Source organism: Oryx dammah, unplaced genomic scaffold, assembly GCF_014754425.2.
Source record: "Oryx dammah isolate SB20612 unplaced genomic scaffold, SCBI_Odam_1.1 HiC_scaffold_29, whole genome shotgun sequence".
In the NCBI taxonomy this organism is placed as follows: domain Eukaryota; kingdom Metazoa; phylum Chordata; class Mammalia; order Artiodactyla; family Bovidae; genus Oryx; species Oryx dammah.
Genome location: NW_024070213.1, coordinates 29,661,928 through 29,674,139, shown reverse-complemented (window position 1 = coordinate 29,674,139; position 12,212 = coordinate 29,661,928). Strand labels below are relative to the sequence as shown.

The 12,212-nt window shown below is 37.0% G+C and overlaps 1 protein-coding gene across 1 annotated transcript in view; it reads right to left on the bottom strand.

The window, feature by feature from the left end:
- PDE3A (phosphodiesterase 3A) overlaps positions 1 to 12,212 on the bottom strand; it is a 366,473-nt gene that overhangs the window by 9,644 nt on the left and 344,617 nt on the right. The window contains exons 11-15 of the mRNA XM_040235298.1: positions 10,270 to 10,383; positions 9,938 to 10,137; positions 7,980 to 8,183; positions 7,138 to 7,293; positions 4,980 to 5,232 (exon numbers count right to left, since the gene is read on the bottom strand). Coding sequence (XP_040091232.1) covers positions 4,980 to 5,232; positions 7,138 to 7,293; positions 7,980 to 8,183; positions 9,938 to 10,137; positions 10,270 to 10,383 — 927 coding nt within the window. The remainder of the gene's footprint in view (positions 1 to 4,979; positions 5,233 to 7,137; positions 7,294 to 7,979; positions 8,184 to 9,937; positions 10,138 to 10,269; positions 10,384 to 12,212) is intronic.

Sequence of the window (12,212 nt, the reverse complement as noted above, 5' to 3'; positions counted from 1 at the left end):
TTCAAAAACAGTACAGAAAAAGGATATTAAATTAAGCTGGGTTTCAACCATAGAGACACATAAGGAAATTAGTTGAATGAATGACAGGGGGAATGGATACAGGTAGTCATAAGCAAGAATTAAAAAATATTTTCTATATTAATTATATTATTCATGATACGAATAAGCTTTATTTACCACCTACTAACTGACAAAAAGAGCTTCCCTAGTGGCTCAGTGGTAAAGAATCCACTTGCAATGCAGGAGATGTCAGTTTGATTTCTGAGACAGGAAGATCCCCCGGAGAAGGAAATGGCAACCCACCCCAGTATTCTTGCCTGGGAAACCCCATGGACAGAGGAGGCTGGTGGGCTACAGTCCACGGGGGTTGCAAAGAGTAGAACATGACTTAGCAACTGAGCACGACACACAGGAACTGATATGGCAGTTTTCTGGATGCTATCGAAACAAAAACCAATGAGTCTCAGAGTTTGCCTTAAAGGAGCTTACCATCTATAGGAGAGAGGGCCCAGAAGACCAAAACTGAAATACACATGCTTTGTTTTATGATAGACCTATAGTGATCAAGGGAGAAGGCAATAGCACCCCACTCCAGTACTCTTGCCTGGAAATCCCATGGACGGAGAAGCCCAGTAGACTGCAGTCCATGCTGTCGCTAAGAGTCGGACACAACTGAGCGACTTCTCTTTCACTTTTCACTTTCCTGCATTGGAGAAGGAAATGGCAACCCACTCCAGTGTTCTTGCCTGGAGAATCCCAGGGACAGGGGAGCCTGGCAGGCTGCCGTCTCTGGGGTCCCACAGAGTCAGACACAACTGACGCGACTTAGCAGCAGCAGTAGCATAGTGATCAAGAGAGCCTTAATATTTCCCTCATGTTCATTAAACTTTAGACAGGTTTCTTCCAGACTCTAGGACCCTGATCTCTTTTTCCTTAAAGCATCTACTTTATAAAACTTGTAATTGCAATTTCTTGCTCTGCTCCTACGTAGTGTAGATAAATCTCCCAGCCTCACTAGTTTGACAACCCAGAAACATTTTTCTCAAGGACCTGAGAGCCAATCCTTTGAAATGCAATTATTCAGGAAGACAGGGTCGCTTCCCAAACATCTCCATGGGAGGGAAGGAGGCTAACTTCAATAAGAATCAATTAACAAACACAAGTGGCCTAATCACATTGACCAACTCCCCTCTAAGGTTCTCTAGTACTTTTATCACCAGCTCATCCCAGTGTGTAGAAACTCTCCTGCCTTTGTTTTAATCAGTTGAGTCTAATGTCTCTTTCCTATTACAAGAGTCTTGAGGAAAGTCTTCCTTGTCATTTTTAAGAATATGCAGCACAATTTCTCTCTGACACATCAAAATATGGCAACATCAGGAACCCAACCTGTGAGGGAATAGATAAGACTTTTCCCAAAGGATGTGTAAATTATGAGAATGAAATATACTGGGTGAGTAAGCATTCCAGGTAAGTGACAGGCAGGTGTACAGGCAGATTGCATGGAGTATAATATCACTTTCTTCAGTTATAAGATTCTCAACAAGGGAAATAAATAAACTAAAATTGAAAACAATCTGAATTCTTTCTATAGAAGCCAATAAAATATATGCATCTATTTAATATTTAAGAGCAAACCTTGAAAATTACTCTTCTACCAGAGTTATCTCCTTGTCTATTTCTACATTGTTTTTATTGAAGTTAAGTTCAAATCAGTTACTGTTGAGAATCTTTACATGTTAACATACTTTTTAACCTAATCCTTTGAGTCAAGACATTTATAGGTGAATCACTGGCTGAAGGATGGACTTGAATGAGACACAGGACATACTCTACTGCTCAAGGTGATTATTCCATCTGAAAGTTCTACACACTCATGGCAGTGAATTCACAGGGAAGAAGCTAACAAAAGCTCATTTTTTCTCTTTTTCCTTTCAGGGCAGCCCCCGTGAGAGCAGCTGTTCTCTCATTAAGGCTGCTCAACCTTAGCAATAAACCTCTCTGGAATTAAACTGAATAAGGTGACGTAGAAGGGAGTTTGTACCAAATAAATTTGCGTAGATTAGAGTCCGCAGGTGGTCTAAAATATGCCTGTATTGGGAGCCAAATTGTTCAGCACTGGAACCTTTTGAAATGAGAACAAAGGTCCTTTCATTGCTCAAATTCTAAATGCAGCTTAGTACTTCATTAGAAACCTCTTAGTTCACTGTAGGAATCTTTCAGATTTAATTATGATGTAGGGAAAAAAAGCCTTCTTTCCCTAGGATACCATATTGAAACATTTTATTCTGTATTTCCTAAGAGATCACAAGTTAGACAGATTGCTGAAATTATCAATGCATATTTAATTTACATTTTTTTCTGAAATCTAAATTTTAGGATAAATCAAATTAACCATCTCAGTCATTATGAATCCTGAAATTAAAATTACTATGAGTCAGTAATAATAGAGTTAAAACCGAGGAAACCTGAGTTTCCATTCTGTTTCTGCAGAAACCATCTACACCTTGGGATGTCTGTTAAACTCCTGAGACTCAGTGTAGAGTTTTGTAAAATGAGGCAGCTGAACTGGGTGGTCACCAATTACATTTCTAGAATTCCATGTGGCCAAATTTTACTAAACACTAATGCTGCTCAATATTTATCATTTTCTTGGCTATAATGGGAAACTTCAAAGGTAATTTTTCAAAAGCTATGGTTATCAAATCATTGTTGATGATGTCTTAAATTTTAATGTAAGGTGACCAGTTGATGTTTAGAAGCCATTAGTAAACAGAATCCACAGAATTCTCATTCCTGCTTTAGTGAGCATGATTTAAAAAGGGAACAGAAGAGTAACACATTAGAATCTGGGAGTCAGTATCGCCACCCAACTCTACAGAACAGAGACAAAATGGATATTTAGCATTTGCTGCTAAAGCCAATGTTGACGGGTTGAGCCTGTTGAATTTCCTAACCTAGGTTCTTTAATTCTTGATGCATAGATTATGTGTGTATTGTTTCGATGTATTTGCGTTCAAATAGCAATCAGGTAGGGCCCATGGGAACAAAGCTTTTCCAGTAGCTAAGCTGACCACACTTTCCAATAACATTCAGTGGAAAAACTGCCCAGTCCTTAGTCAGACAGCAAATTACCTGGCTCTCTGAATGAAAAAAAAATGATGCATGTTTATTAAATGAGAAAATGAATAAATAGTCCATGAATCCTATCTTAGCTCCTAACTCTGAATGCCAAGGTCAGCACAGAATTTTTAATAGAAATCTTTTTATAAGCATCAGAGGAATAAAATAAAATTAACTTGAGAATAGAATACTGAAGAAAAACAACATCTGGTTTTCCTCTCATTCTGTTATCAACATTAATATATGGGTAAGAACTTAAGCAAAAATCTGACCTAAAACCAAAATTGCCCCTCTACCCAGCCTATGGTTAATAATGAGTTCTTTTTCTCTGCTTATGTGAGCTTACAACAGGGCACTTACATGAGGGTTAAATAGGTTAATATCCACATTAGACTATCTCTCTACTAGATGGCCAAAATGAACTATGTCATGCATTTTCCTGATTGCTAAAAAACAGGAACAAATGATCAAGGTGTCTTTCACTGGTAATATTTTTGGGAAAGGCTTTGAAAACTACCAACAGTAAGATCGTGTTTGATGAAGGTAGGTAGAAACTGCATACTATATTTCCATGGACACAGGAACAGTATTTGTGCAATGTCACTAGAAAGGTTATTGGTTTTCCTAATTATCCTTGTCCCTATGGCATGAGTAACAGCAGAGAATATTTCAAGAGATGAAGAGATCGGAATGGCTGTACTATACACTGCAAAATCAATGACCAGATATGACCATTCTCACTGTCGCTACTCTCACTGCCCTGGCCCAACGCCTCAGTCATCTCTCATTTGGATGATTTCAAGAACTTCTTAACACACTGTCCTGCTTACACCCTTGCTCTCCCCAAACTCCATAAGATTTTCCATGCAATAGTTGAAGCAATCCAGTTAAAACATTAAGTTGAATCAACTAAGTTTTCTGTTCAAAACCTCTGATGGCTTCGCATCTTACTCAGAGAAAAAGCCAAACTCCATTCTGCAGAACCCTACCTTCTAACCCTCTATCACCTGGGTCCCCACTGTCACCCCCTGCTGCTCCCCACCCACTTCCTCTGCTCCAGCCTGCCAGCCCTCCTGGTGCTTCCTGAACACCCAGCCAATGTCCACAGCAAAACCTTACATGGCTGGCTTTCCTCTCTCCTTGAAATGCTTTGTCCAAAACTATTTCCATGGGTCACTCTCTTGCTTCTTTCAAAGTTTTTTTTTTTTTCTTTCTTTAATACCTTTCTTATTTAGACCTTCCATGGCAATCTTGTCTATGATTTTAATCTTTCTGTGCAATATTTCGTAACCTCTTTAACTCTAGTGTTTATCAGCATCTAACATATAGATTTACTGATTAGTCTTCCCTAGTGTCTGCTGACCCCATTGGAAATACAAGTCAAGAAAGGCAAGGACTGATTTTTTTTTGTCTGATTTGTTCATGGTTCTATTTTTAATACCTGGAAAAATGCCTGGCACAGAGTAGGTGCTTAATAAACTTGATGAGTGGGTGATTACTACCTCTTACCACTTGAGCATCTCTCCCCAACCAAGCCAGTAAAAGCCTCTGTTGGTCTAGATGGTACCCGAGATTCCTTTCACTGCTAAATACTCTGAAAAATAGACTTTGACTACTTATTTTTTTTTAATTCATGACAGAGAACATACCTTTGTATGAACATGATATTATCATAGATTCCATAATCTGTAATTTCTATTATGATGATGATATTTGGGAAGCAGGGAGTATCCATAATCAATTCAGTAGACAATGTGTGGACTTAACTAGGTAACTCATGAGAAGCATCTACTTTATCAGAACCTAAGTAAGAAAACAATCCTAGGAGAAACCCATTCGAGAAAGACTTTGTGACTTACTTGGAGATTCATTATTTTCACAGGTTTCTTCTTCATTTGGTGCTTCCTCCTCCTCCTCTTCTGGGTCATCCGTGTCTCCTGACTCATCACCGTCTTCCACCCATTTCCCCGGCATTAGTCCTGCTGAATCATAGGAGTTGCACAGAGGACCCACGATGTGTGAGATGAAGGATTCCTGAAGGTTGGCCAACTGAGGAGCAGAACGGTCCATGAAGGGGCTTATTGGTAACCCAAGGCTGGCCTCTTCATCACCCTAGAAACAGGAATGTAGCAACATGGTTAACTAGAAAGGCAAACGACAAGGAAAGGGTAAAATACAAATTAGGTCACCATTCCCTTGGCATCTAAAATGTGCAGATATGCAAGAATCTGGGCACTGATGTGTGAACTCTCTCTGTACTTGACTGCTAAAAGATTTTACCCAAGTTACTAAGATTCCTATAGGACTGCTTTGTTGCTACTTATCCTTTGGTAATCTTGAGGGTTTGGCTTTCGATCAGGGGAACTACCAGAAATGGTTTATGTCTCAGTAGGTGATCTCTGCCATTACACTAGTCACTGTTCCTTATATCAGAGTGTAAGTTAGAATATAAATACATCTTAAAAGGCAATGCTGGACATAAATATCCACCAGATAATCTATCATGTTTATCTTTTTTTGTCTTGTCTGCTAGAAAGTTTAAAATAACTTATTCCTCAATTAAAGTTGGTACTTTATCCCAGCTTTGGGTTGAATTATATCTTCCGTGATTATATAGCTTCTGATATTCTTATTTTTCTATGTTTAATAGTACTACTGTATAAGTGTTTTTATTTTGAACGAATTCATCTAAAGAAAAAATTAGATTGAAAGCCCGAAATTACCTAACAACATTAATGAAAGAATTATACCAAAATACCTGTATATGTAATGAAATTATCACAAGTTGCTTTTCTTTACATTTTATCTATAGTCAATATTTCAGGACTGAGTATCAATTAGTTCCAAGAAAACACAATCTTTTCTAGAAAGTATAAACTTTTTTTATGAGTCCTATCTATAATACTCAAAAAATTCTTTCTTTAAATATGTTTGGTGAAAGGTGATTTATTACTTACCAAGGGGCCTCATCTTATTTCTGGATGACTTTGGGAATACAAATTTCTTTTTGACATTGACCTAAAATCTGTCTCCTTATAACTTCTATAGACTGGCTATAGTCATGTCTATTTTTAGGGGAGTTTTTTTTTTTTTTTTTTTCAATAAAGCAAATCCTGTGGTATCTTATATAATTTATCTTCTTTAAGCTTTACAACATCATGATAAACCTAATCCTAAATTTGCATGTCAGTCTTTTAAGTATCTAAAGAGAGTTATTACTTCCATTTTTCCTCAGGGTACATATTTGTACTTCTTTCCTGGCCTTTTAGGTCACTACTGATGCCTGTCATTTACCCATCTCCACTACCTCGAGATTCCTCTTATGAGAGACGTTTACAGCACCAAACACAAGGTTTCAAGGTTGGGGTAAGGTCATGTGGGGAAGATCCCTTCATGTTCTGTTGGTAATGTGTCAAATAAAATGTTATTTTTATTAGCTTTTTAATGTACTGCTGTTATAAACTATTAGAAAAGTAAATGAACTTAACTTGATATATATTCATCCATTTAAATTTAAACCTAGCTTCTATTAGGATAAAATTGATGAGTATTTCAATGGGATTCCTAATATTTTCTGAGGTCATTCCATTATCTTAACACCTTTTTCCATCAAAATACTTAATAACTTTAAGAGTTTTATGTTTATAGTTTAGTTCAATTTTTGTCATTTTTAAACCTCTGATTAAAATTGGCCAGTGCCTTTTCTCATGGTATCATGAATATAAAATGAATAATCACATTTTTACAGCCTTTGGAAGCTTTAGAGCAGGGGTCCCCAACCCTCCAGGATCAAATGCTTGATAATCTGAGGTGGAGCAGATGAAATAATAATAGAAATAAAGTGCATGATAAATGTAATGTTCTTGAATCATCCTGAAATCAACCCCCTACCCCGTCCATGGAAAAATGGTCTTCCATGAAACCAGTCCCTGGTGCCCAATAGGTTGGGGATTGCTGCTTTAGGAAATCTATAAGCAGTCTCAATATGGATTAAGAAAAATAGTTAAATTTAGTTACCTGTTCATAAAATTCATTGACAATACCCTCTGTCCACTGAAGATGGAGCTCTTTACTCTTAGCTGGCCCATTGATATCAGCCAACTTTATACACATTTGACAAACCAGTAGACGATCATTTTCATTGGTCCAATCTATTCCGACTTCATCATTCACCTGTTTGAAGAACAAAGTTTAAGTGAATGCACAAGTTGAACAGGAAAATAAATTGCAGAAAACTGATCATCTTGTTACTCTGTATTCCAATCTGTCTACCATGTGCCGATAGGAATACCAAGTAATGAGAAACATCTCAGCTGTTTCAAATAATGTTATTTGGCTTGCATAAATTAGCAGTGAAATAGCTCACCTAAAAAAATAACAAATGATGGATAATTATGGAATTGAAAATAAATGCTATTTAATACTAGCATGTGTTATAAATTACTATTAAAATACTGTAGCTACAAATAATAAGAAATTTTCTTGAGTTACTTTTTGGGCATTTATTATATGTTTGATGTATTAAATTCTGCTTCAGGTTTTTGACCTTTACTACTACAAGGTATTAGTATTCCACAGAGAGGAGAGCAAAAAAAACTAAAACAAAATCATAATGATAGTTAGAATTCTATTATTCTTCTGCAGTACGAGGTATAAATATATACCGACAGGACCTCAATATATTCAGTTTCCAGGTTGGGACCAATGCCTAAATAACTGCTTCTGGTTTAACACTGCATTGCATTTCATTTTCACATTTGACATCGATGAGGTGGCAGCAATGAGTTTTCTTTAACACCCTCATTCCATGACATCTTTCAATGTGGCCAGAAAATGAGGACTGATACAAATCTAGTTACCTTGGCATTAAATTTGGCAACAAAGTCGAAGTGTTTCTTCAGGTCAGTGGCCAGAATTGCTTCAATGACAAGGAAACGGAAGTGCTTAAATTCCACATGGTCAAGGTTAACTAAGAAGTTATATTCTGGCCGGGACATGAAAAGGTTCCATGCAGCAGCGGCATGATGATTCTCCAAGACTGAGCGATCATTGTAGAGCACCGCCTAGGCAAAGACGAGAGTCAAGAGTTCAGCTTTTTAAATTAGAAACAAAAATAAATGAGAATATGCAAAGCATTTGGAATCACCTTTTATCACAGAATATAGAAGCACAACTGTGTGATAGCTGGTTGTGAAGAATTACTTATTACTGTACACTGACTGTTTACTTTTCTTGGTTATTTTTTATTTTTTTGGTAAGATAAAGTTCATGTCCTTGAAAGTTTATTTCAAATTCTTGTAAGTGAAGTGCGTAGACTTAGCTTATTTCAGATTACTCTTCTTTTTGCAAGACATAGGAGTTTAACCATAAAAATATGCAAATATATTAATATCCCTAAGAGGTAACTCAGTTATCCCCCACATCTAAAATAAGAATGACTTCCTTTTAATTAAACACATGTAACTAATAAAGAGGGATGATACCCCTGAGAAGCCCATAATTCAAACTAGTCTTACCTCACAGTCATAGGAAATATCACCCTCTGTCTAGTAACTGAAAGTGTATAGTAAATATCTACTTGTTTGAATAATGCTGAGGGAAGCTGTGAAGCAAAAGAAAGTTGCCTAAAAAAATGTCTAAAGTCTAGTGTGGCAGATTGATGATGGAAGAGAAAAAAAGGTATAAGGACAAAAAGGAAAGACCAAGCACATGCAAGTTAATATTGAGGTAAATGAAAATACATGGAAATGTAGGAAAACTGGATGGTAAAATGTGCTGGTTAAAGGATTTGGTTATATTTAGGGAAAATATATAGTATATGGAGGAAACAGTGAAAGAAATGTAAGTAGTCAGAAAAAAATCAGGATATTTGTACCATATACAGATGAAAGGAAAATTACTTAAAGGAAATTAATTTTAATTAACTAAAGGATGGGAGTTGGTGATGGACAGGGAGGCCTGGCGTGCTGCGATTCATGGGGTCGCCAAGAGCTGGACACGACTGAGCGACTGAACTGAACTGAAAGGAAAGCTCTAGGCTAGTCTATAAGAGAGAGCGTGGAAACAGATAAAAATAGATGAGAACAGAGTAAAAGGCAAAAAGCAAACATGACAAAAAAGAGTAATGGGTCAGATTAGTCTCTAGAGCCTCTAGAAAGAAAAATAAGATCATGGGATCTTTAGTAAAATGGGACCATCCGTCTGATTAAATCAAAGTTTAATTATATAGATGGAGATTCCTAAATACTCAGTGATTGATATTTGACTGAAATTTAAGCACGTGCCCAGAGGAACTTCTTTAAAGTTACTGTTTTGAGAAAACTATGTTCAGGTAAAAAATTTACCTCAAATAAAATAAACCAATCTTTAATTCTTCCTAATCAACAAAAATGCCATAAAAATGAAATGTTATAATATATCTCAAAGGAACTGGATTTACATCCAAAGAAGCCTCTAATTCTTAAAGAACCAAAAAAGATTTGGTTCTCCAATCTTTTCAGAAAGAAAACTTTTGTATAGGTCAGATATTCTTTGTTGAGGAAATTCATTAACATGAATTCAGCAGTTTTTCTTCCTCAGAAGAAAACTGAGACGGGATCTCCATGGTTGATAAATGTAGACCCATCATTAATAACTTAGAACAAACCAACATATCTTTTCAAAAGGAGCATGGTCTCTAAGAATTTTATCTCAGGTCTAAATATAGTTTCGTTCGTACTTGCTTGGTGCCTGCTATAAGTCAAATTTATAAAATTAATGTTCTTCAGAGAAATCTCAAAATTGAATTACTTTCCCCGGTCAAAATTGAAAGGTTTACCTGAGGGGCACTCGTCGCAACCAGGAAAGCATTAGTCCTTCCCGGGTGATCGTAGTCATGCATGGCTGCAGCCACATACAAGGCCATCAACTCCAAGGCAGGGATATTTCCAGACAAGCATCCGTATTTATCATCAGGCACGTTATACATTTTTGAGAATACATATCCCATATGGCCATGTGTAAATCCACTGTCAGAATCTGAGAGGAGACAATGAAAATAACATAGCTTTGAAGAAAGCAGTAAACTGGTATCAGTTATGTTCACTTATTTAAAAAGCCACTCTTCCGTTCCCATAGTTTACAAGGGAGCACAGAGAACTTAATATGTACCTGAATCGCTTGCTGATCCGTGATCATTAATCACAGTTGAGAGGCCTGGAATAGGTTGTGTCGTGAGATACCAAACAGCATGTAAGACATCCGTGGCATGGATTCTGTTGTGGTCTGTAACCAATGCAAAGGAACAGGCATGCATCTGTGAACTCTGGGCTCCGAGGACTAAGAGTGCCACCTACTGGACAAACGGTTTAGTCCTCACATTTTAAATAACCTGGGTGAAAGTCAGCCAAACATTCTAGGACAAACACTCTGTGATTCCTCTTCCATTTCTCTATAATATTCATAGTAACAAGAAAAAAAAAAAAACTTACAACATTCATCACACATGCAAATGTCTTAAATGAACAAAATCTGTGTCCAGCATCCACCTAACATAAATACATTTCACTAAATAACCCAACATATATAAACTCACTGTGTGAATCCACTGCAATGGTTACTCTTGTCCTTATGCCCATGTTCCTGTGTAAAACTACACAGAGGCCTAGGACAAAAGACCCATGATACACTTAATCTAGCTCAGACCAATGGTCCATACCACCCAGTGTTTCATTTCTGATAAATAGCACTCAAATAAAACCTGTGAATTGAAAACAGTGTTATTCTTCTATATCAAGCTTAAAACACTGTAAGAGAATGAGTAACATTTTTTATACGGATTAATAGATAAAATCCACAAAGCAAAGCAAAACCAAAATTGATAATGTTCTCTGATCTAGAAATTCTGGTTTGGGAATAAAGTTCTAGGAAATACAGAAAGATAAAAAAATTAAAACCTCTTTGGTACAATACCATAAGGGGTTGAGCCATCCTGAAGTGTATAAATCTACAGGGCAACCAAATCCCCCAGTTAAAATGTCCCTATCATAGGAATAGGGTTCTATTTCTACACGTGTAGTCTAGCTTCTATGGAACCATGACCAAAGGCCTACTGTGTTCCTGGCTCACCTTCTTTCTCAGTCCATTTTTTCCACGTTTTTCTCCTATCTGGCCCTTCAGAATACTTCACTGATTTGGTATGCTTTATTCTAAGTATGCTAACTTCATACATTTTATTCCTATGACCAACCATGATATGATTTCCTTCTACAAGGTAATAGATGACATCTCTGAATAGCACTCGACAGAAGAGGAGAAGCAAAAACAGAGGAGAACAAGCAGAATAATAATGAAAATTTGAGAGCAACACCTGTTCTCCAATCAGGGAAGAAAACAGAAATTAGGACATCTGTGTTGTTGGCAGCAGACAGGAGCACGTGTAAGGATGGTGTGTGTTTTCCTACATTTCTAGCAACTTTAAGTGAAGACACATGGGTAAATCTTGGGTAAACCCTCCAGAAACTCATTGAAGGGTTGAGGGAGGTCTTGAGAGGATGTTTTCAGAAGAGCTTTTGAGAAGCAGACCTCCTAAGTTCTGGAGTGGTAAACAGCAAACCTTGTTCACTGTATCATTGCCAAATGATATTACCTAGTCTCCAAAGAACACTTTTATTCAAACTGGGGTCTCTATCTCCATGTGTGGACTATCCCAAATGATTTAAGACAATTACATTTTACATCTATATCTGTGCCAGTATACAAAGTTGATCATGCTAGACGTCCCAGGGTCTAGGACATACCTGATTTTCTCTCTGCTCTGACATTTATTACCTGTATTACTGAGTCATTTAAAACATTGTCTCATTTCCTTATCTTAAAAACATGGAGACAATAATAGTGCCTATTTCATAGTACAATTTTGAGAATTACAGAAGGGGACCTATTTTAAAGTGGCTGCTGTACAGTATGCTTGTGATTCAATATCATTCAGCTAAAATACATGATGAAATGGTTGGATGGCATTACCAACTTCATGGACATGAGTTTGAGCAAGCTCCGGAAGTTGGTGATAAACAGGGAGTCCTGGCGTGCTGTAGTCCATGGGGTCGCAGAGA